Source organism: Corythoichthys intestinalis, chromosome 6 (genome assembly GCF_030265065.1).
Source record: "Corythoichthys intestinalis isolate RoL2023-P3 chromosome 6, ASM3026506v1, whole genome shotgun sequence".
Lineage (NCBI taxonomy): Eukaryota > Metazoa > Chordata > Actinopteri > Syngnathiformes > Syngnathidae > Corythoichthys > Corythoichthys intestinalis.
Window position 1 is genome coordinate 23,958,166 of NC_080400.1, and position 24,994 is coordinate 23,983,159.

Below are 24,994 nucleotides of genomic sequence, written 5' to 3' on the forward strand. Positions count from 1 at the left end.
CGTTTGATGTAATGACGCCCTCTAGTGTTGAAGGTAAGGCTCATTCAAGGCGCATGTAATTTCGCTTGATTGCCCTCGTTTAAGAAGCACCTCAGTAACTCCCCTCTGACTTAATTGCATGTATTCATCATGGTCATCTAATGCCCAACCAGAGAATAATCATTCCTCCTATGACTCTGTACTTGGTTTCCTGCTGAACGTGCATCTCTTCCTTAATTCGCCTCATCTATCTGCCTAACTGCAATGAACGCAAATAGTGCTTAGACAGGCATCCAATCGCATCTACTCACCTAAGAGCTTTCAATCATATTTACTCACCTATGAGGCACTCTGGCTCTGGATTCCGCCTCCCACAGGTGACCCCGGAAGGTTTACGCTCTTCCGGTTGCATTGAGGCAAGGTGTCAGGAACCCCGGCAGACGAGGATTTACACACACAGCTCCAGCAGCAAGCCAATGAGCTACCAAATATAACGCAAGGCTGCCTAGGTGCTTTCTCCAGTCAAGGGATTGGGTGACTCAATCTGACCCGGTTTGAAGCGGACCGATCCTAGGCGTGATACGTATTCAACTAGCAGGGAAGAAAGACTTAATACAGTAATTCAGAGCTCAAACGGTATATTCAGTTAACTGGATGGAAAGAACATGAATAGTAATTCAGAGGTCACTTACCTTGACTAACATGACAGTTTGAACATAGTTAAAAAAAAAAATCTTCAAAGGAGAACAAAGATTTTTTGCCCCTCTAGAATTTGCTTGAAAAACAGTCTGGACAAACAATCAGGTTAACGAACATACAAACATACTAATGACTGGGGAACACAATTTTTTGTTGTTACGTGAATTGAAAAACATGGAAACCTGAAAAACATTTTTGAACATTTTTTTTTATGTGGATTACAAAATTTCTCAATTTTTCCTCTATTGTATCAATTTTTAGAAAACAAGGGGATCCCTGTTTTCTTACACAAATACTGCACTTAAAAAGACAGACAACATTATCAAATGTGACCCAGTGGAAAGAATCTGGTTTGATAAATCAAAAACGGAATTGAGTTTTTCTGATGTGTAATAGTGGAGAAAAAATAAATCCAACATTCCCAGGTATTGGCTGCCCAACATTTTAGCCAATCAAATGAGAGTATCATCGATTGCCTGCCATTCCTTGCGACTTCATTAATACCCATTTTAAATGCACCTGTGGGTAAGTATTACTGACATCAAAAAATGGCTGCATTCGTAAGCGGTTCCAATTTTTTGTGTTTATCCCTCATTTTACTCATTGTCTGGCATTGAAAGATGAGCACAGTCATGACATGGTAAATTTGGGTGAAGTAAAGCTCATTCAGTTTATTGATTTATGGAAAATATATCACATCTTTTGAGACACCAAAATCTAACAGTCCATTAACGTTTACTTCCTCATTTCAGAATCACACATCACTGATTGAAATGCCTCAAAGTTGTTTTAAGTTTCAATCGCTCCAACAGTGATTCACTTTAATCGTTAAAATTCTTAAACCAGCCCAATTAATTGCTACAACCATTCTCATGTTTTATTAGAACAGGCTGACTATGTTAGGTATTTGTAAATATACAGTACATGTATTCTGTTGAGTAAAACAAGCAAGCAGGTTGGAGGTGAAATCACTGGACTACAAACTGAAGAAGCAACAGCCAACAAGGATGAGAAATTAGGGAAAGACGCGAGTTATCGCAGCAGTCAAATTTTGTTACCTTTTTGCAATATCCACATCATGATATACGTACACAAGTAGTATACACAAGTGCCATTATGTAATCTAGTTTAAGAGTATCGTAGACGTACTGTAACTTGCGAGAAGGTTGAGGCATTTAGGGAACGTTATGGCACATTTCAAAACCAAAGAGAAAACAGCACGGCTATTTACTACTACAACAACAACAGGCAATGCAAACTTTACGACACACCAATATATTGTATTATATAACGAGAGATATTTTGTGACAAAGTTTTCGTCAACACATAATATTTGAGAACACATTGAGAAAGCATTACATCGATATTGTATCGTCAGGATATCAGTTTGCAGAACAAATGTATTAACAGCAGTCCTCCAGAGTGTCTTCACAATAATCAGCATCAAGCAACACATCACAAGAGCGCTTCCGATCAGTTGCCGTGGCAATGTATAAAGCCACCAGCTCAAAACTAGAGGACACCCCTCTGGGGATCAATCAGTCTTCTTAGCCAAACTTTTAAAATGCTCTTTTCCAACCAAGCACCAATGAACACCACAAACTGCAACTAGTTGCTCTTGAAATAATCAATAGTGACACATATTTTTTGTACAGATATATAGCTATATATGAAAGTATATACCTCCACTGTATACAATATCTGACCACTACCTCTGATGGGATCAGAACCACCTTGTCGAGACAGGAGACCACCACAGAACGGCTGCATGCAAGAGTAGTCAAATTGGTATTGAGAGAATCACCACTGGTGCTAGTAAAGAGGTGAGGTTCTTTGTGGAAGCGGAGCGATTAGAATAACCGACTTCTCTAAAGTGATCGGTGGCATCAGTTCCTAACCCACCCACCGCTCTTGCAGTGGCAGCGCTGCTCTTTCCTCTAAATTATTCATGAGCTGGGTGACTCGGCAGAATCTTGGTCAGAAGTAAAAGGCCGTTGGCCCTCTTAAAGCTTGGTCCATTAACTTCTTCGGGGATTCGTCTGTAGATGATTGCTTAACAGATACCTCAGAAGTACTTGGATGTATTAAGCACAAGTGGCCAAATTCTACATGAAATGTTTGGTTTTGTTTAGGGGGAGTAAAAGGAGTGGGGGCATCAGCTGATAATTGTTCCTTTTTGTTCCTAAAGACAGTGATCTCAAGAGGACAAGCAACGTTTAAGAGAAAATTCTGCCTTCTCTTCACTTGGCAGTCATCATCTGGACAAATTCTGGAAGACACAAACACACAAAAGCATTATGAATACTCTTGTTTTACACCTGCCTATTCTCCTTTTGCCAGTGAGTTATCTTCTCTGTGGACTGTCCATAAGGCTGCAACAATTAATTGATTAAATTGATAAAAATTAATCCTTTTTGCCAACAAAGGGCAAGAGAGAGCGTTCACTGGTACACTCAGGTTGGGTTACTGTAACAATAATATAACCAAGTGTAGAGTGTTAGATTGTCTTGTGTGTTATTAGATCCTCCATCAGAGGTGTGAGTAAATGAAACCAGTTGTATTTTTTGTATACTTTGTTGATGAGATGTTACTACTTTGCACAAAGCGCTAAGCTAGTTAGTGATTATGCTAATCATTGTCTTAAAGTGGAAGTTCAGGTTTTTTGACATTAGGCTTAATCTTTGAGTTATCAGGGGTTTAGTTAGTTGGTAGAGTTGATTTCAACAAATTCCATTTCGTTTGCAAGTTATTTGTTAGTTTAAGGGCTCCGGAGTGGCTGAGGTAGCACGAGTCAATGACACCATTATGGCATGCCAATAAAAAAACTATACAGATCTCCGAACAGATCCAACATAGTCAAATTCAAAACACATCTCACCGTTTCAAAACCCCCATGCAGCCAAAACAATGCCACACCAAACTGCCTTAATTCATTTCATTCTGCAGGACTATGTATTTTTTAGATGCGTAATATGACCGCAATAAAGAGCTTCGGTCATTTGTTTTCACGCTGCATTCGAGGAAGGTGGGAAATCAGACTTATCCCGCTCGGAGGGTACCAGTTGCGAGCTTAAAGCATTCCAAACGAATGTAAACAGCAAAGCTGGCTGATCGCCACAAGTTCTTTTTTATTTTGGCCTTCAAAAGACATTTTGACCTCCAGCAAGCCTGACTTCTCATAAGCGATCAAATATTGGAGGCGTTCCGATCACATTTTTCCAGATCGGAGGTTGGAAACTCTTGACTACCCACCTTCCTCGAATGCAGCATCAGTCTGCTGAGTGAACTGACGGCCGGCAACATGGCAAAATGTGCATTTAGAGGCTGTGGAAACATATCGAAGAAATGGGAAAATGAAAGTTTCCACAAATTCCCTATGAAGGAGGAAAAATATAAACTGGTCAATTGCTGCAGGCTACGACATAAATCAGCGTTGAAAAAAACCCAACCTGTTATAGCACTCCGCCCTGCTCCTCTGCAGAGCTTCTGGACTACAAATGTTGTTTTTCATACAGCCATTATTGACATGCAATGGTAAGTTTTAATAACTTTATCCTGAAAACATAGCCAACAATATCGATTGTGTGGGTCATCGATAATTTTCATTTTCTATTGGCATGTTATAATGGTGCCATTCACTCGCGCTAGCTTAGCCACTCCGGAGCCCTGAAACTAACAAATAACTTGAAAACGAAATGGAATTTGTTGAAATCAACTCCACCAACTAACTAAACCCCTGCTAACTCGAAGATTAAGCCTAATGTCAAATATCCTGCACTTCCGCTTTAAGTGTCCTTTTGTATTGGGTTTTGGAGGAGCATATTAGCACTTAAGTTTCTGTTACGATAGTAAAATTGTCTCATTCCGTTTTATTAAAAAAAAAAAAAAGAAAAAAGAAAAAAGGGGGGAAAAAAAGACACAAACCCATTCCTATAACAGCTTAAAGTCTCATTTCAACACGAACTCTCATTCAAACTAAATTGTCACACAAGAGAGTGTGCTTTGACATTGGACAGGGTCCCCCCAGGATTGATAAATCTAAATTCAAGACTTTTAAGACCTTTTTAAATGCCATTTCAACTGAAAATTAATACTTTTCTCGCACCCGTTATTTAGATAATATTGAATCATATTAAAAAAAAAAAAAAGCACTGAACATCAAATTTAACCTCAATTACTAAGTGTGTTTGACAAAAGAATGCACATTTATTGAAGACAATTAAAACATTTAAATATAAGGTCTTTCAGAATTTTCCCAAGATAAAATGGATTTTACACTATTTTTATAAAGCAACTTCAGAAATTACATTTGCAATACAACAGGTTTCCCTTTTAAGAGGACCTAGTCAAGGTGGTAGATAGGTGATTGTCAAGTTGGCCACCTTAACTGTAAAGTGCTTGCAATTGGCAGTGAAAGTTTAAAAAACAGCCACTAAATGGCAGTAGTTTACCATTAATTATCACAAAATAAAAAAGCTACACATGACCATTTCCCTTGGTAATTGTTTTTTTTTCTAATCACATTACAAGAAGTATAAAAAACACATGTTAATCCTTTGTTAGCTACTGACATTTCTTTTAATCAGATAGAGAAAATCCATACTTTTATTTAATCAAGAAAAACATTTAAATATACCAGGAGGTGTTTTACTATCACCTACATTATAATTTGCCTATCACCCTGCCATGTTGTTCAGATCAAAGTTACCCCGCACTCATTCCAATAATAGACAGTGTCAACCGTGTTGTGTATCTGAGAGTAGCCACGTTTACACGCTGACTTTTATTCATACCGATTCAAATCATTCCGAATGGAAATTTCACATCAGCTGTTTACATGTCACTTCATCTATTCCGATCCAACGTTTACATGTGTCTGCCTTTATTCCGAAAGGACGTTTGACAACTGCCGTCTGACATGCGCAGATTAATCAAAACAAAGCGTCACGTTGCAAAACATGGAGATCGATCGTCAGATCAGCTGCTGTTTTAACTTTTCGAGTGGAAACAAAACTTCAGAATGATACGCCGTTCATTTAAAAAGTTGTGTGGGTGCGCTGTGCGTGTGCTTGGAAGCCATGTTGCAAGTGACGTTACTTACGTCACCAAGTGACGTCACCACGTCAGTGCGGCGCATGTGCAGAAAAAACGCAGCCAGACACCATTCCGCTTCCCTGTTTACATGATATAATTTTACTTCTAATCAGTTTGGGAAAAGGAATATTCCACCCCTGTAAATCGGAATGAAATTCCATTCGGTTTGGGCCTGTTCATTCTGAATGAGGTGTTTATATGGAACACATTTATTCGGTTTGAACAAATATTCCGATTGTAATTGGAATATTTGGCTCCATGTAAACGTGGCAAGTGATGGTGAATCTACGACTCCAGTTTATCCATGCTAAGGCTAGTGCACCTGCAAATACCCCGTTGAACATGGCTAACTCTTGAGTTAAAACTGCGAAATTCACATTCATTCGAAAGGCAAACCGTGCAGAAATAAATTACTGCATCTAAAACATTTTAATTGGAGAAATTGGCAACTTATTTTGAAATGTTAAGCAGGTCCACTGCCTTTGCATGACCCATAAACTGCAACCCAAAGTATCTGGATGAGACTTGGTCGCCGAGCCAATACCTCACATGCTGGTCCAACTGTTTGGACTTGGTTGTCTTGTTGAGGCTTTTGTCGAACATAACAACTAAGGCATCTGAGCAGTTCCTTGTGTTGGCACACAGTACTGTGCGATTGCCTGCTGTTGTGATGTTGATGCTAATGATGCTAACGGTGCGTACGCACGAGGTGCAGTGCATCGTAAGAATTCTACGCGTAATCTTCGTTATGGATTTAAAAAAAAAAAAAAAAAACTTCGTCACGGATATAATTTAGGTTGCACTGAGATGTTCTTGAAAATTAAAACCACGGTGAAAAAATTCCAGACTTACGACAGCTAATTTAATACTTTTAATACATTTAATAATGGAAAACTAAATTCAATGCTTTTTTAATACTTTTAATAACCCGCGGGTACCATGTTGGATTTGGATTGTATTTATGAACAACTGTTTGATAACGAAAACTGATTCACTACAGTCTGCTTCCTCCTTATTTGATTTTGTTTAGTTTGTTTAAAGCAGGGGTAGCCAACGCCGGTCCTCGAGGGCCCCTATCCAGCTTGTTTTTCCATATCTCCCTCCTCCAACACACCTGACTCAAATAATCTGGATCGTTATCAACCTCCTGCAGAGCTTACTGATGAGCTGAGTCGGGTATTTTAAAGGAGGGAGACATAGAAAACAAGCTGGATATGGCCCCTCGAGGACCGGAGTTGGCTACCCCGGTTTAAAAACAAATAAAAGTCATTGACACAATTTATGCCAGCGCTTTGCCCACAAGAAAAAATGTTCAATCAGCAACACTTATTTTTATTAGCATGAACAACAACTTTTGTCTGATTTGTGTACTTAGAAAATCTTGTTTTATAATCAGAACTTTTATTAAAAATTAAATTTATGTACTTAAAACAGTACAGTTGTAGACTACAGTTAAGTCAGGAAGCTGTAATAAAATATTTTCGAAGGAAATAGTAATCCATTTTGTCTTCATTGTTACTTTCAACATGCCGAAAATATATTCAAGTTAAATTGTGAAAGTGATTGAAAAATAACATTTATCCGATTAATCAATTAATCGTTGAATTAATCGCGCGCGAAATAATCGTTAGTTGCAGCCTTTACTGTCCAATTTACAAGACTATCATTGTCATCCCAAATATCTCACCCTCGTAGTTGACCTGACCGTCGCCGTCAATGTCAGCCTCGCGTATCATTTCGTCCACCTCCTCGTCAGTAAGCTTCTCCCCCAAGTTGGTCATGACGTGCCGTAGCTCTGCTGCGCTAATGTAGCCGTTGCCATCCTGCATAGAGATGTCTTAAGTGAGCACTTAATAAAGATATGCTGCAAAAATAAAACAATCGAGTTCATAAAAATGAATCAATTGTGAAGTGGTGGAGGAGTGACAGCTGCTGCTACAATGGGTAAATGGTAGTCATTAACAAGTAGACATGTGCCGGTTACCGGTTTCACGGTTTACCGTGGTGTGAAAACGTCGCGGTTTCAAAACCACTAAAATTTTCCGTCATACCTTAGTACGGTATTCGCTATTTTTCATGTGCCAAAATGCAGCCGAAGTGGCTTGGTGCGGCAGCGCTCACCCTTCCCCTGTTTGTTGACGTGAGTGTTAGTGACTCTATTCTGCTAAACAGCCAGCAAACCCAAAAACAAACCCTCCAAACACAAGGCGTACTTTTCTTCAATTTATTGAGCTCTCAAATCGTGGTGAAATATACAAATGAATACATTTAAAACGTTATACAATTGTATTTTTCCACAGGTTCAAAAGGATAGCAGTAGCACCATGAAAAAGGTCGCCAAAAACAAAACATACACTTTCCTTTCAAATTCAATATACAAACTAACTAAAACTTACAAAGACGAATGTTAGCCAAGGCTAAGCTGGGAGAGCAGCTTCGTCGACGTTTTATGTCTCACAGCCGCTGAGTGAGAAACAAGCTTGAATGAAGGGGGAGTTAACAAAAAAAAAAAAAAAAAAGGATCGCGTCAAAGATCGCTAATTGCGAAAAGAGGTCTCACTCCTCACTTTTTGTTTTAGATAAAACCTTTCCTCAGAGAGCCTAGTTCGGGCCTAAAAAATCCAGCCCGACCCGACACGGCCCGCTGGTATTGAGGCCCGACCCGGCCCGAGCTCGATCACTTAACTAGATTTGCAGGCCCGAGCCCGAAAAACCTGATTTTTTTTTTTTTTTTTTTTTTTTTTTTTTTTTGAGTGACGCGGAAAAAACGCAGCAGCAGCAATTTATTTTCATTTCTTCGAGTTGGCAGAAAAAATACGCAAGTTTTCTTAATGTTTAAATAATCTACATATTTTTTTGAGAATTATCAAAGCATTCACACAACGAAATAACGCTGGGAAAGTTTGTTAAACATATTTCTGAGTGTGTGGGATATTGTTCTCACATGGACGCGCCTCTCTGACAAGGAAATGAAAATGAGGGCGGCGCCTCGGCCGTGCGCAAACGGTACAGCGGGAGGACAAGAATAAAGAGCGGCCAGCGCCACGGCGTTCGTGCACACGCACAAGCAAAAGCGCAATACAGAGAGCCTGCTCTCCATTTTTTTTTTTTTTTTTTTGAGTGACGCGGAAAAAAACGCAGCAGCAGCAATTTATTTTCATTTCTTTGAGTTGGCAGAAAAAAACGCAAGTTTTCTTAATGTTTAAATAATCTACATATTTTTTTGAGAATTATCAAAGCATTCACACAACGAAATAACGCTGGGAAAGTTTGTTAAACATATTTCTGAGTGTGTGGGATATTGTTCTCACATGGACGCGCCTCTCTGTCAAGGAGAGGGAACAGGAGAGGGCGGCGCCTCGGCCGTGCGCAAACGGTACAGCGGGAGGACAAGAATAAAAAGCGGCCGGCGCCACGGCGTTCGTGCACACGCACAAGCAGAAGCGCAATACAGAGAGCCTGCTCTCCATTTTTTTTTTTTTTTTTTTGAGTGACGCGGAAAAAAACGCAGCAGCAGCAATTTATTTTCATTTCTTTGAGTTGGCAGAAAAAAACGCAAGTTTTCTTAATGTTTAAATAATCTACATATTTTTTTGAGAATTATCAAAGCATTCACACAACGAAATAACGCTGGGAAAGTTTGTTAAACATATTTCTGAGTGTGTGGGATATTGTTCTCACATGGACGCGCCTCTCTGTCAAGGAGAGGGAACAGGAGAGGGCGGCGCCTCGGCCGTGCGCAAACGGTACAGCGGGAGGACAAGAATAAAAAGCGGCCGGCGCCACGGCGTTCGTGCACACGCACAAGCAGAAGCGCAATACAGAGAGCCTGCTCTCCATTTTTTTTTTTTTTTTTTTTTTAAATAATTTATTAGTCCGGCATGGCGGCCCGACCCGAACTGACCTGAACGTGAATGCTTAAAATGTGGGCCCGACCCGACCCGACCCGAATGTCGGGTCGGGTCGGGTCGGGTCGGGTCGGGTTCGGGTTCGGGCACAAAATCTAACCTCTATTTCCTCAACAATATTTACATTTTAACTAACTTATACATTTTTAACTAACTTATTAACTTATGAATTCTTTGTTCTTTTTAACACAAAGGCATGACATCATGTAGAAGAAAGTTGACACAGTGGCTGAAAATGACGAAACTTCAGCTTCTCCCCCTCAAAAAAAGTCATACAGTATATATTTTTAATTTTATTTAGAAGTGTTTTTACTTTTTATAGCAATTATTTTGTTCTTGCTCTAATATTGAGCAACTTGAGCTGTGGCTGTGGGTATAGTCTAGGTTTTATTTATTTTAATTCTATATAAAATATTTGTTATTTTTTTGTTAATTTATTTATTTTCACATTAATTTATTTTCACATTATATTCATGTTCCAATTTGCAAATATGTTCTGAAAAAAAAACCTGTTCAATCGAAAAAAGTTTTTAATTAAAAAAAATTTTTTTTTCTTTTTCTTTTTTTTAAAAACCCATACATCTCAAAATTTTGGAGCTATAATTGCAATACCGTGAAACCGCGGTATTTTTGCTCACGGTTATCGTACCGTAAAAATCTCATACCGGCACATGCCTATTAACAAGCAATAAAATAATTATCAATAGCAATTTCTAAAAGGTCCCCGCAAAGCATGCTAGGAATTCCAGGTAGTCTGCTGTGCGGAGTGCTTGAAAAACACTGTTTTAGACCTTTATACATTTTTGGGGGGAGCAGTGGCAGCTGCTGGAATGGATTAAGGGTACTTTCATTTGAACAAATTAAAACTCATAAATTTAAGATATTGCTGCACTTGCATGAAGCCCCCCGAAAGGCAGTTGTTTGTCAAACAATAATAAACGCAGTGATTCCTTGAGGGGCTTTCTTTGCACCTTGCTAACTAATCACACAGCCACTGTATGATTAAAACAAATTTTAAAAAATAAATAAATAAAACATTAAAAAAAGAGAAGCGGGCACCACAGAAAGCCGACCGCGGCTATTGTTTTGCAACATTCCTGACCTTGTCAAAGACTCTGAATGCTTCTCTGATCTCCTCTTCGCTGTCTGTGTCCTTCATCTTCCTCGCCATCATTGTCAGGAACTCAGGGAAATCAATTGTCCCGTTACCTAAGAAGGTACACAAAGCAATTCCAGTGAAAAATTGGATACACAATTTTAAAAGGTAAACATTCTGTTGTTACATTTTAAGGTTTCTTTGTGATTGAGTTGCCAGAGTACAAATAAAATATTTTTGGCCGAGTACGTAAAAAGTGTTCAAGACTGGTAAAGAAAATGCATTCATTTTTAGTTGTTGAATTCAAATAATGAATTTTTTCCCCAATTTACTTTATCACGTAAAATGACGATTGTCAACTAGTTCTCACTTATATTTAATCAAAATTGGGTGATTTAAAATTGTCGCTGACAGGCAGTACTTTTGTATATTGCATGAGTAACCGAACCAACCTCCCATTGTTGAAGGAACTTTTAAATATTAGAGCAAGTGATATTAAAATACTAGCAGACCTATAGAAATAAATTTGATTAATTTCTCAGTAGCTTTGGCCCCACCCACTCAAAAGTCTCCAAACAAAAGATGATGTCACACCCAAAATGAGCTGCATATTTTTGTTGTCTGCTAGCATTTCATCTAGGCTGAGTACTCTCTTGTTGCCATGTCAGCGTTTTGTCATTCTGTCAACTTGTACTAACTACTACTCGAAAGCCAAACATGTCACAACTAGCTAAGCTCCGAAATGAAAATGACAGACGTCCGAGTGGGTTGCTGACCGTATTCAGCAGCATCAACACTTGCAGAATGATACTAAAATAAAAATGAAATTATAGCAGTTTCATCTTGAATATAATTTATACTGTGTATTACAAAAGTGAGTACACCCCTCACATTTCTGCAGATATTTAAGTATATCTTTTCATGGGACAACACTGACAAAATGACACAATGAAAAGTAGTCTCTTTGCATCTTATATGCAGGCATGAAAATGGGTCAGGGGTTAAAAAGGTGAGAAGGGTGTGGAGGAAATATGTTCCAGTACACTGTACACCCCAACAAAATATTGAGCTCTGTCGACCCACACTGTGTTTCAGCAGGGCCGTGCAGAGACCGGTGCAGGGTCCGGTGCTCGTAGATCAAAAGGAGCACATGAACAAGTATTTAATACACCTTAAAACAACATAACTTCAATTTTAACCAGCTTTAGATAATAATTGGCTGCGACTGTGACATACTTTAATTGGGAGGGGGCAACAGTGAATAGAAATCAAAACTGTCATCAACACTTTCTGGCTGTGACTCAGTCAGTCTGCCTCTTTTCTTCCTTCAACCTCTGCATCAAAACTTCCTTCCTCAACTTGTTCATATGAGAACAAACCACATCAGATGGTCACTGACCCACCAACAGCACAGTTTTCTTAAAACTATTATTTCATTATTATCCATACTTAACAACTCTAGCACCTAATGATTAATAAAGCAATGACATAAAAATCTTATAGAAAAATAACATTGTAATTGTGTTTATAATTGTATTTAATACCCGACTATCCTTGCAAACTTGTTCTTACCAGGTCTGCTATTCACCCAGCTGATGAGGTATCCACTGCCTTTAGCAGCCTCATCTAACTCCTTTTTTTATCCCTCAATCTCCCTTCCCTACGACGCATGTCTATGTAATGAAATATAAATATTTTTAAAAAACAGACTCCCCGGTGGCTTTTAGTTTTAAAGCTTTCGTAATTTCTTTCTCTCTCAATAACGATTTGTGTTTTTGTTATTCAATCAAAAAACAAAGTTACTTCTATCAAAAACAAAGTTGCTACAATCAAAATACAGTATATACTTTTAATCCCCAAAAAGTCACTTCAATAAAAAAATTGTTTTTGATTGCAAAATTAAATTTGAGACAAAAAAGCATATGAAAATTATTTTTCTTGATTGAAACAAATTTTTCCATTGAAGTAATGTTGTTTTGCATTTGGGCCACATTTTGGCTAGGACATTTGTGTCTTTATTATTCAATCAAAGAAGTTGCTTCAAACAAAAAAATATATATAAAAAGAAAAACTTTGCACGTGTGTCAATCACCGTTTACCAAAGCCTGAGAGGGTTTGAGTAGACTCACTATGAAGCATTTAATAAAGCCAAGCATTTTCTTACTACTTTATTCTTGTTTAAAAATAATTCGGTGGGGCAGTAACATGTTTAAAACTTATCATAATTCTTACATTTTGAAGTGCTTGAAAACCATTCATAAATGATACTTGGGTGAAAAAAGTGAAAAAACATGTCTTATATATATGTATCTTTTTTTCCAATGTAAAATCTGAATAAATGCATTGAACACGCACAAAAAAAATGGGGGGGTGCTACTTCGCGGTTTTCACTTATTGCGGCGGGTTCTGGTCCCCATTAACCACGAAAAACGAGGGATCCCTGTATTTCTGAAAAGCTTTAAGAAGCAGGACTCATTCCCACCACTCGTCGGGCCGGTGTTGTGCCGACACCGGCCGTCAGCTCAAATCCAAGCCGAAAATAACGCGTCTCCGGCGGACGACGGGAGCGATGTGAGGCGCCCCTTCCATCCGAGAGCATGCCGCTTAATTTGACTCAACAGTGTGTTTCTTTGTTTGTATTACCGCTAAATACACAAGCTTGACGCCAATTTAACGGGAGCTATTTTTTTTCATGGGAGATTTGGCTAGCTCTGGCAGTGTTCAACGCAAGCTGCAACGAATGGCAGTAACTTTTTTATATCGCAAAATGTGAAAACGATTGAAACCATTACTCACCAACTTCAATCTGCTGGCAAATACAGGCAAGTGTGTATGCTGCGCTCTGGTCTGCCCCGGTGTGGATAAGGCCTGCTTTTTGTTTTCGCAGCTTTGCAATGCAACGAAAGGCTCTCCGAGCACTCCATGTACAGTAACGAGTGCGCGCGTTTGGAATAATGGAACGCAGCTTGGGCCGATGATTGGTTCTCGTCAGCGAAGCATCTAGAAGGATTTGCTGACTGTGCTCTTAAGTGCTCAGTTTACGTACTAAATTAATCACATGATGATAATAATAATAATAATTAAATAAAACCTCCCGACCCCCCCCTCCTCCCAAAAAGAATTTCTCCTCGGATCTACGCAATTCACGTAGGTCGCCCTTTTTGACTTCAAAACGGCGAATTTCGCCGAAAGGTGAGAGATTTTCATTCCTGTATATGATAGAGTTCATTTATATTCCCCTCAAAATATCTAAAAAAGTAGCCATTAATATCTAAACCCCTGGCAACAAAAGTGAGTACACCGCATGAGAACTACATACATTCCTAAATGTCCAAATTGAGTATTGCTTGTCATTTTCCCTCCAAAATGTCATGTGACTCATTACAGGAGTGCTGTCAGCATTGCTGCAGAGAGAAGCTTTCTAGTGTACAGTCGTCAGAAGAAGCTTCCTCCTGGGGTGACAGCCATGCACACAAATTTGATGTAGAGTACGGCGTATGGTCTGAGCACTAACAGGCCTACCTTTTTCATCTCTGCAGCAATGCTGACAGCACTCCTGTCACATGACATTTTGGAGGGAAAATGACAAGCAGCACTCAAATTGGACATTTAGGGATGTACGTAGTTTCTATGGGGTGTACTCACTTTTGTTGCCAGGGGCTTAGATATTAATGGCTGTATTTTGAGTTATTTTGTGGGGAAAATAAATTAACTCTGTTATATAAGCTGTACACAGACTACTTTTCATTGTGTCAAAGTGTCATTTTCTAAGTTTGCAGAAATTCGTGGGGTGTCCTCACTTTTGTGATTCACTGTATCTAGCTGCTGATACAGCAATAACAACACAAACAATAAGCATGTCTCTGCATCCGCACTTCATCAAAAACAATCACAAACTCGCTCCAAGTATTCGACCACATTTGAAAACGCACAATAAACAGTACAAATGGTGTTATATACAGGCGTTGCCTCTGTGGTCGCTTCCCAAGCAACAAATGTGCGCGTAGGCTTGCAGCTGTAATGGTACCACTCTCTCTCTCTCGCTCTCTCAGCTGCGCGACTTGTCCATGGGCGTAAATGCGCTCTTCCCCGTGTGTGCACATGTGCTGTTCTTCGTGCGTACATGCGCTCTACCTGTATTGCACGTTATGCACACCAACCTCAGTATCTACCCATAATCATGTGCAATTTCTAATTAAATTCTCTAAACAAACGCTAATTTGTTACAATGTCTCCAACAGTGTCTTCCAAATATGTAACATGTGTATAACAATAAACCTAAAAATGCTTATACATTCACGACATGAAGGCCAAGCACATTGCCATTCTCACCGTCAGCATCGACCTCATTGATCATGTCCTGCAATTCGGCCTCAGTGGGATTTTGGCCCAGGGAACGCATGACTGTGCCGAGCTCCTTGGTGGTGATGGTTCCGTCGCCGTCCTTGTCGAACAGCGAGAACGCTTCCTTGAACTCTGCAAGTTGACACAATTAACTCACATGGGCCTCCGTGACACAGAGAGACTCCCATGCAGTAGAGGGGACACACAAAGTTAAGCGATAGCAACGTGTATTTGTGTGTCCCTCTGTGTGTTTATGACTCATTCAGCCCTTTAAAATGCCTAAGTAAATAAATGCTGGAAGCATGCCTAAGTGAAAGCTCTAGTGAATTTATAGCTTTGACTCTAAAATAAATATGTAAGGTTTTTGCAGAGGAGACTGACTCACAGCCCCCCTGATTTCCGCTTTGGCTGAATGTCAACCGGCTTGTCAGAGAATACCAAGTGACAACCGCAGGCTAAGTGTTTATCCTCTGCAGTCGATCATCTCTCTGTCACCTCAGAGTTGCTAAAGCTAAAAGCATCGCTGTAATATGTACTCACCTGCAATCTGTTCCTCGGTCAGCTGGTCTGCCTGTTGACAGAAGAGGACATTGACAAATCAATAGTGGCTCACTTTCACTCAAAGGACCTGCTTTACAACAGATGCAAATACCACCTCTATACAACTATAAAACAAGCCTCAAAGTTGAACATGTGATTTGCCCATCTGAAAATTGTAAGTACAGTGGTACCTCGACATACGATCACTTCGACACATGATATTTTCGACATCCGATGTAAAATTTGACTCGCCATTTGTTTCTACATCTGACGACATGCTCAAAATATGACAATTTGTGACAGCGCCGCAGTTACTTTGTTTTCCCGCGAGCGTGACGCACACCGGATTTTCTTGTGAGAGAAATCAACATGGATTCCAAGAATGTTAGTGCAGGTGGCAAAAAAAGGAAAAAGGTGAGGCTTACCATGGAAATGATACAAAAATAAGAGCATGTTGGGCGCGTCCGTGAGCTGACAATATCGCCGTAGAATGTCTAGAATCTCAACGGTCCTCCTCTGACCTCTGTTCACCAGTCTTTCTAAGTTAAGGTGACCATTATTATTGTGGTAACACTGCCAAAAAGTCCCCAGCTTCGTCAGGTTTTTAATCATCTATTTCAGAACTTGTGAGGCAAAACATGCCTATTACAGGTGGGAATCTTGTGGCACCTAACAATTCGATTACGATTCAGAGGCTACGATTCAATTATAAATCGATTATTGATGACCCCCCCCCCCCAGCTATTAGCTGATTTTAATATTTCGTACATTATTTACAAAAATTGTACAAAATTAATCTTATACCCCTTTCCTACTCAAACTAGTGGGTCAACGCGCATTTTTTCCAAGCCGATGCAAGGCACTAGCAATCGCAATAGCATTTGGCACCTTTCCTACTGACAAAAAAAAGCAGTGTCTTTTTTTTTTTTTTTTTCACCCGTCTAACCCCCCACCCCTCCTCAGCCGTGCGTAAGGTTACGTGACGTCATCACGCTAAGATGCGCGTCTACAAGTGCGACCGAATTCAAAGAAGTAAACAATGCAGATTAACATGGAAGCCTCCTTTCCATTTGTGTTCTGTTTGCATGCTTTTTACTGCCCTCAAAATGGTCGAAATGCAGCAAAGGATCAACACTCTGCTTGTGCTGAGGCAACGTAGGCGACGTGAATTTTGGTTTGAAATTGAAAGGAGTCGTGTAAGTCACAGGAGGAGGAGAAGAGCTTTTGGCGTGTTAAACGGGAGGCGACTGGCACGTTGTTATGACGCATCACGTAAGAGCCTACGTCACCACGTAGATTAGGGTGTTGACTGTTGACCCGGGGTTTTGCTTTCACACTGCATGACGATCAGAGCCGAGGTGATTTTAACGCGGGTCGCTTGGCGGGTTGATTGACACGGGACGAGGCGGGTCGCTGCACCTTTCCCACTGCCACCAAAAGCCGATTGTTAGTGGGTTGACATGGGTTTTTTGGCCAGTGGGAAAGGGTTATTAGGCTTAAATAAACAACTATTTCACTATCAAGTTAACAGTTGAAAATAGTATATAAAGTAATCAAGTCCCCATTCTGTATCAGCAGCTTTAAACTACATTCAATAAATTTAATGTTGTGAATATACCGTTAAAATGTCTCCCATTATTCCGTAATTTCCCTTCTGTCCACTTTCGACATGTGAAAAGTTTAAAATCGTTTCATCTTTAAAGATGAATTCAAGTCAAGATTTTGCTGAATTAGAAGTATTTTAGATAAAAAGTTAATTAGGTTCACTCGGAAGGTTTGCTACAACAGCCTTTCACAGAAGTCTACTGCTTTAAGAAGGTGGCTGTTTACTAACGCCAGCAAGTCTGTCATTTTGCATCTGGTTCTCTATACATGTACTGCTAACGCCTGCCGAGTCAGTCATTTCGCATCTAGTTCCATATACATGTGATGTCTACCGTAGCATTATGTGAACATAGTTTGTGGCAACGATGTTTGGGCGTTGTTTGAAGCGGCTGTCGGCTGCATTCAGGTATTATTGTTTTTTTATCTAGAGGCATAAGTTGTCGGTCCGTTCCTCATTGCGTCCCAAAGACCGCACTGACTGTGATTTAGTTCCGCTTTATTTCGCATATTTCAAAAATCGGAATTTGGATGTTTGTGAATCGCTCTCGAATCTTCCACGACCGAATCGTGAATAATAAATAAGAATAGGAAATTTTGCACGCCTCTAATGCCTATTGTCCGCCCCAGCTGAACAAAGTGGAGTCCTCCCTCACTCTGTCAAGTCAGCCACACGGTGCGTTCAGGTACACCACGCAAAACACATCAGCCACATTAGAACCCCATTCGTTACATTATTACTGGCGTTATTATTATTACTATTATTGTATTATTATTATGATTTTTACTCATAATTTATTTGTTTTGCTCTATGTAATTGCTATTTGCAGTAGTACCAGCAGCATTTATTAATGATTTTGTGTAGGTTTTTAGGCTGTGGAACCAATTAATAAGATTATATTGTATTCTTATGGGAAAATCCTGCTCGACATACGACCATTTCGACATAAGAAGTTAATTCGTTCCTGGACCTTGTTTGTACGTAGAGGTACCACTGTATTTACAAAGTATTTACCCACAAAGAAATAATGTAGTGCAGCGGTCTCAAACCGACTCCACAAAGGGACGCAGTGGGTCCTGGTTTTTGTTCCAACAGATCCAGCACAAACAATTCAACCAATGAGGTTTCTACTAACATAAGCAGCACCTGATTGCAATCAACTGATTACACTTGTAAGAAACCAGATTGGTGAAAAGGTATTTGTCTCGTTTGGTTGGAATGAAATCCAGTACCCCCTGCGGCCCTTTGAGGACCGGTTTGAGACCACTGATGTAGTGACTGAATTTGCTCCACGCTTACTTAACTGATTCCCTACCACTGACGCCTCTAGACATCTAATCCATTTTGATTGGGAGAGGCTGGCATACAATGATCGCTGTCAGCCCTCCTAGTCAAAATGGATTCTTCGTCTCGCGCCATTAATGGCACTGAAACATGCGCATTCACGGCCAGTCCTCCCACTTTAAATAAATTAGACCTCTATCATTGTCAATGTCAGGCAATGAGTTGAACTACCACTATGGTGAACTGTTGAAGCAAGAGACTATATTTACTAGGAATGTCCTGATCACATATTTTTGACCAGAGACGGAGTTATTCGATTTTGAAAATCTACCAATAGAGTCACAATCCGATAGATTTTTTTTTTAACAAACGTTCCAAACATGTTACTGTACTGTTTATAGTTCTTCCACTTCCACTTTTTCCAAGAGTGTTGCAGAGTATAAAACGTATGTTTCTGTTTATTTTGGCAATGCCATTGTATTTTCTTTAGTAGTAAAAACCTGATCTTTGTCCCTCCCGATTCTGATCTTTTGAAAAATGGCCTGATGGGCCTGATTTCCGATCATGTGTTCAGATCGGCGACAACCCTAATATTTACTTCAACGGAAGTCCACTCTACTTAAAATGTTGCATTTCAACTACTCAACTGAGGTACCGTTTACATGGAATACTGAGTTCAAAATCTTACCTTGATTCTGTTTTGCATCAAAACGTGGTTAAAAACTGGTTGACTAGTAATTTCATGTTCAACTTTTTTTCTTTACTGTGCGATTACCAGCTTTAATCTTTTAAAGAATTACCGGGTAATCACTCTGCCAAACTTCTTGTTGACAATTCTAAGTTCACTGAAGCTATCAATCTTACCTAAAAGCCCTTTTAAACTGTGATACCACCATACTTGGTTATTAAATAAAAGACCTCTTCATCACACTGATTTAACCATCAAGCCTTATCACTGGTTATTTTCCTCCGATTAAAAAACATGAAAATCAGTAGTGTAATGACTTAATTCATTTTTAACTTTACCTGACACGTCACTCTGGCACCTGTGTGAGGTCTTTACTAGGCCTGTCCAAGTCAGACAGCATGTCCAGTTAAAGCTGCGAAAGTGTGATGAGTGCTGGGTATAAATACGCCACGGCCTAAAATACACGTGTCCGCTATAATTAGTGAGACGCGAATAGGGTCGCCTATGTAGCACACAGAAGATCATTGCCATTAAGCACCTTTATTTCTGAATCTTTAATTGAAATCCCATGAAGTTCAGTTTGTTATCAATGTGTAGCCAACCTGTTGCATGTCTCTAGCTATACTTTCAATGTCATAATAAACTTTGTAATAGGAAAATAGCATTGATAATTGCAAAGCGGTTAAAATGGATAAACAATGCTTTATTTTCATAATTTTTCAGGATTCATTTTTAATGAGTAATTGTTTTTAGCGCATCCCTGCTAACGTACAGCCCCCATAAACATGGGTGTGGACAGAGAAGTGGTTATTAAAAAGATTTTCCTCGTCATGTTAGTCGCTTTCAGGAAAATTAGTACAGGAAAAAAAATTGCTACTTTTGTGGACGTCTTTCAAGGAAATCTTCATGTTGAAACCGCACTCATTCAAAGTCACAGGCAATAGATTGTACTGCAGAAATTAGTACTGCAACGATTAATCGATTAACTCGAGTATTCGATTAGAAAAAAATATTCAAATTAAATTTTGTTGCCTCGAGTATTCTTTTAATTAAAGTGGCGTTGTAATGGTTTATTTGGAAAGTGTTTGCATTTAGTTTTATTGATTAGGGTGGATACACTGCCCTCTGGTCTGCCTCTTCACATGGCTGAATCCAACTGCTCCCTGTTAAGACCAACGTAAGCTCGGTTTTTGTTTGAGCTAATGTTTTTTTAATGCATTCATAATTTAGTATCTAAATTTAGCCGTTTTTTTGTGGGAATATGTGTCTGAACCATTTGTTTAAAACATTGTAAAAAAAACTTTAGCATTTTATAGCATTTAAGCTAGTGGACTTTTTCCTATGTATGTTAGCCAATTGTTCTTTTGCTTTACATAGATCCTCATGTTTTAAAATAAATTAATACAGTTTGAGGCTCAGCTCAGGTACTTTTAATCTTTCATGTTCCTTATCCGATTACTCGATTATTCGAACTAGTCCATCGATTAATCGACTACTAAAATATTCGATAGCTGCAGCCCTAGTAGAAAGTGAGGGTAGCATTTTAAGAAGACAGAAAGTGGCCAACAGGCTGAAAGTCACAGAAGCTGAAGTGTTTGATACTCTAATAGATGATGTTTATGCATTTGGGCTGCCATGATTAATCGGAACTAACTGATTATCAAATTAATCAATAACTATTTTGATAGTTGACACGACTGACCAAGAAGTTGCCCAAAACCTTTTTCTTTATCCTTTAATAATAAATATTTGTTTATTTATTCATTTCGGGATATTTTTATGCTTATTTTTATTTTTTTACATTTTCCATGAAAAATGTTATTTTTACTGATTAAAAATATATTTCAAAAATAAATTTTATAGGTGCATATATTTTTTTTATTAGTAAATTTATAATTTATATTAAATAATGTAATTGCAATCATCTGCTTTCTGTGGGAAAACAAAAATAGCATTTTATGAGACCTTTTCAGACATACGCTGAACTCCGGTTAAGTCCCAGAATTTTAACGGGTAGCCCTTAGCCGGGTAGCGTAATGTGTGAAAACAGCGGGTTGAGTCCTGGATCACAGGGCGAAAGCTGATGACGTAAACATGGGACTGCAGCGCAGCTTGATTGTATTCAGCTCGCTTTGCTTGCATATTGCATTCTAGTTCATAATCTACCGCTTGTATGAGTGTCCTTGACCGTATAGTGGGAACCAAGACCACAGCAATTAGTCTGACTATATACTGTATGTTGCAATTTCGGCGTCCATCATTGGAATCGTTTTTTTTTTTTTTTTGGCTGCCGCACAAATATTATGGGATACAATTCTGATCTAATCGACTTTTTGAATGAATTTTTATTCACATTTTGTTTTTTGCCCAAAAGGAAACCGAGAGTCAGTAATTCAATGAATTCTATAGGAAAGACTGTTTCCTTACGTAGGAATTACTCATATTTGGGGTCTGACAGCACAAATATGGGAGAGAAAAAGATTAATGAACACAGAAATGGTGCACTTAATTTACTTAACTCTTCCTTCAACATTTAAAATTGGTTTTAAAAACTTATGAGATGTTCAATGTTATGTCTGGAGTTCTGAATGTTTTCTTAAAAATTTACTGAGGAAAAATAAGCAAAACAAAACAAACAAAAACAATCAAATTTTTGGCAGGGAAAAAAAACATTAGGCCCTACAGCCCAGCATTAAGTCACAATAGTCATAGCCCAATTTTTCTCAGCACAGACTTTGGATCTACTCCACGTTTCCAGCAAAAAATGCAAAGCCCAGTATAAGGTAAATGAACAGATTATAAATTAATAGAAAAAATTAGCAGTAATTAACCCCATAGTCATTTGTAGTAACCCTAATATGCAAAGATGTTCCCGAATACGTACTGTTGTAGTAAGCAGTAGTACACATGCAACACAAATATGACAAGTTTAATTAAGATCTCGGACATTTGAGGGTTCACAATTGCCTTCACTCTCAATATCACTAACCTTATTATTGTTTTCCAAATGTTCACAGCTGTATTAGATACAGTATATTGAAAACACTTTCAAGATGTTCAAAGAACTCTGATTTGTTTTGAAAGCCGCCCCCCCCCCCCCCAAAAAGTTACATTTCACATTTTCGGACTAGTGATTAAATGATAACTTTTAACTGGTCCATTCTGTGTATATTTAATAATATAATTTCTAGGCGTTGAAAGATCAGTCAAGATCCTCTAAGGCTGCTGGCAATCAAGATGCATCCATATTTTAGCGCCATTGACGGTGATAGACATCCCACCGATTTTGACAGGGAGTGGCTATGTCCGAAGACCTCATCTCAACAAGCCCCAAAGTCTCCCACTGTGTTTTTGTTGCTCAAGGTGGGTGCAGTGCTACTGGATCTTCAAGTCAATTTAACTGAGTCATCTGTAGGAGGAGGTGGTTACTAAGAATGCTGCAAGACAAGGCAAAATATAACACTCTCTTTGAAAATGATTACTCGAAAGAGAATCGAGAAGTTAGCTTCAAACATAGTTGAGGTGGGGTTTGAAATAGTTTTGTCTCATGGTGAAGGGTGCACTGCAGATGATGACAGCCTACTGCGCCAAGCATGGCTTGGTTGGAAGCGGGAGGGGGGATGGGATAGGATGGGATGGGTGGGTGGCACAGGAGGAGAAAAGGGGATGGGGGGTGGCATGGAGGCTCATTCAGCAGGAGCAGAATGCGGTTCAGCGGCATGGCGCAGAAGCCATGCTGTCTTTACGTCCATGCCAAGCAGACGTTTAAGCATGCCTTAAAGACTACCTGTGGGCAGTGCTCTTATGTAATGAAATTGGGGTGGCGAATACGCTTTTTAACGCTTGTTGCGCATGTCAAAGAAAATCCACAACCCCCTGTTGACGTAAACCAGCATGAGTCGCAAACTGCGGACGGCTAATTGTGCGGGCATACACGAAGGCGTTAGCGAACATTTGATGCATCTGCCTCCTCGCAAAAGGTTAGAAGAGACGAGATGAGTTTCAAGATAACACCGGGGCCGGGTGGTCTATTCTTAGCAGCCCCTTTTTGCACCACCACGCCCACTCTTCTTCGGTCACATTTAGCTACGAGGAGGCTGCAAGAAAAAAAACTCACCAGTGCAGGAAAGAATTCAACTAAACGCCATTGTAAATCATTGAACGTGCTATTACGCCGCAAAGCCACGAATGCGGCTTTTAGTTACACATTTAAACACGGGGATGCACTGTACTTTTTTTTGTTTTTTTTAAACATGACTACATATCCTTTAATTAAAACGACTGGACATATTGCAAGATAACCTCCAATATTGATTCGGCCGAATCATTCCGGTACCGTTATAAAGCCCACATAGTTTTAGCCAATTAGAGCTATCAGCCGCTCATTAAAAATAATAAGAATGCCCAAGCGAAAGGATAAATTACTGACTTTTTAAATATTGAAAGCGTCACGTCGAGGCCGTTTTAATAGCGTTAACTGCAGCATCGAGCGGCGTCCACGTTCATGTCCAAGCTAGCTAACCACCGTTGGCCTGGTACTCACCATTTTGACTTTTCAAGCTCCGCGACGATGGAGAAAGGGAAAACCCGTCAAGTAGTAGCTTTGAAGCTTAAAATACTTCAATGGCGCGCACTCTGACAGGAATACTCAAATCTAATTCAGCTTTATTCGTGTATATAGCTAGGAATCTATCAAGCTGCACAGCGTGATTGCGGTAGAGTTGCCCGGAAACCTCAAGCGAGCGACGCCGGCCTGTCATGCTCCACTCGGGCGAATGTATCCCTCCGCCCAAACATATCTTGACCTCCACGCAGTGGCAAATAACGTACTAATATGGTCACATGTATTCATTTGACGAGCCTTTATTTAATAGATAATTATTTTTATCTTCGGTACATATTATTTTGAGTTTGTTTTACATCCCTAACTAAGGATCTATATTGCACTATAACACCATATGCGCAAGGATACCACCGTAGCACGCCATAAAGAGGATGGAGCTGTATGGAGGATTAAAACTGACAATACTATTAACTGGTAAACAAAATCAAGCCATAACAATCCGTCAACATTTCAATATTTACTTGCGCATATTAGTCAATAAATAGAAAGTGTATTCACATACATTGAAACTGGGATAAACATCGTGACAGATAAAAACACATAACAGTATCAAAACAATCCCTCCCAACACTTGTACAAAGTTAGCAGTAGTTATAACAAGCAGTAATTATGAACCCTTTATAGGGCACTCATTTAACTATTTGACTGCCATTGACTGCGCTAGACGTCTAATCCATTGTATAATGGGAGAGGCTGGCAGTGATTTGATCGTCTAATCCAGGGGTCCCCAACGACCGGGCCGCGGACCGCTACCGGTCCGTGGCGCATTTGGTACCGGGCCGCGCAGAAATAATATATAATTTATTAACAACTGCATTCTGGCCTATTGACGTTGGCCTGTGCCGCTTACCACACCAATATCCCTGTCTACTCTAGATATATAACTACAGGATAGGAGGTCGTCATTGAAATGGATTGATTGGACTCTTGACAGTACATCTTGTTTTGTATATCTATGTGCGCTTGGCCTCGATAATAACGTGTGACCAGTGTTGTCAGTAACGCGTTACTGTAATCTGATTACTTTTTTCAGTAACGAGTAATCTAACGCATTCATTTTTCTACACCAGTAATCTGATTAAAGTTAGTTTCCTTAGTTTCTCTGCGTTACTATTTTTTCATTGCCTCATAACGT

General features: G+C 39.4%; 1 protein-coding gene across 1 annotated transcript; it reads right to left on the reverse strand.

The window, feature by feature from the left end:
• Positions 1–1,329: 1,329 nt before the first annotated feature.
• On the reverse strand, positions 1,330–23,991 carry calm3a (calmodulin 3a (phosphorylase kinase, delta)). Its single transcript, XM_057839117.1, has 6 exons — positions 23,779–23,991; positions 15,661–15,691; positions 15,109–15,252; positions 10,783–10,889; positions 7,460–7,595; positions 1,330–2,947 (listed from the first exon to the last, which is right to left on the reverse strand). The coding sequence occupies exons 1-6, from the start codon at positions 23,779–23,781 to the stop codon at positions 2,919–2,921; spliced, it is 450 nt and encodes a 149-aa protein (XP_057695100.1). The 5' UTR covers positions 23,782–23,991; the 3' UTR covers positions 1,330–2,918.
• Positions 23,992–24,994: the final 1,003 nt, after the last annotated feature.

Excerpts from the sequence above, each read along its gene's own strand:
- calm3a (XM_057839117.1), bottom strand. Across the intron at positions 15,253-15,660 it reads GACCGAGGAACAGATTGCAG|AGTTCAAGGAAGCGTTCTCG; the intron begins GTGAGTACATAT and ends GTCAACTTGCAG. Across the intron at positions 2,948-7,459 it reads CGGTCAGGTCAACTACGAGG|AATTTGTCCAGATGATGACT; the intron begins GTGAGATATTTG and ends TGTGTCTTCCAG.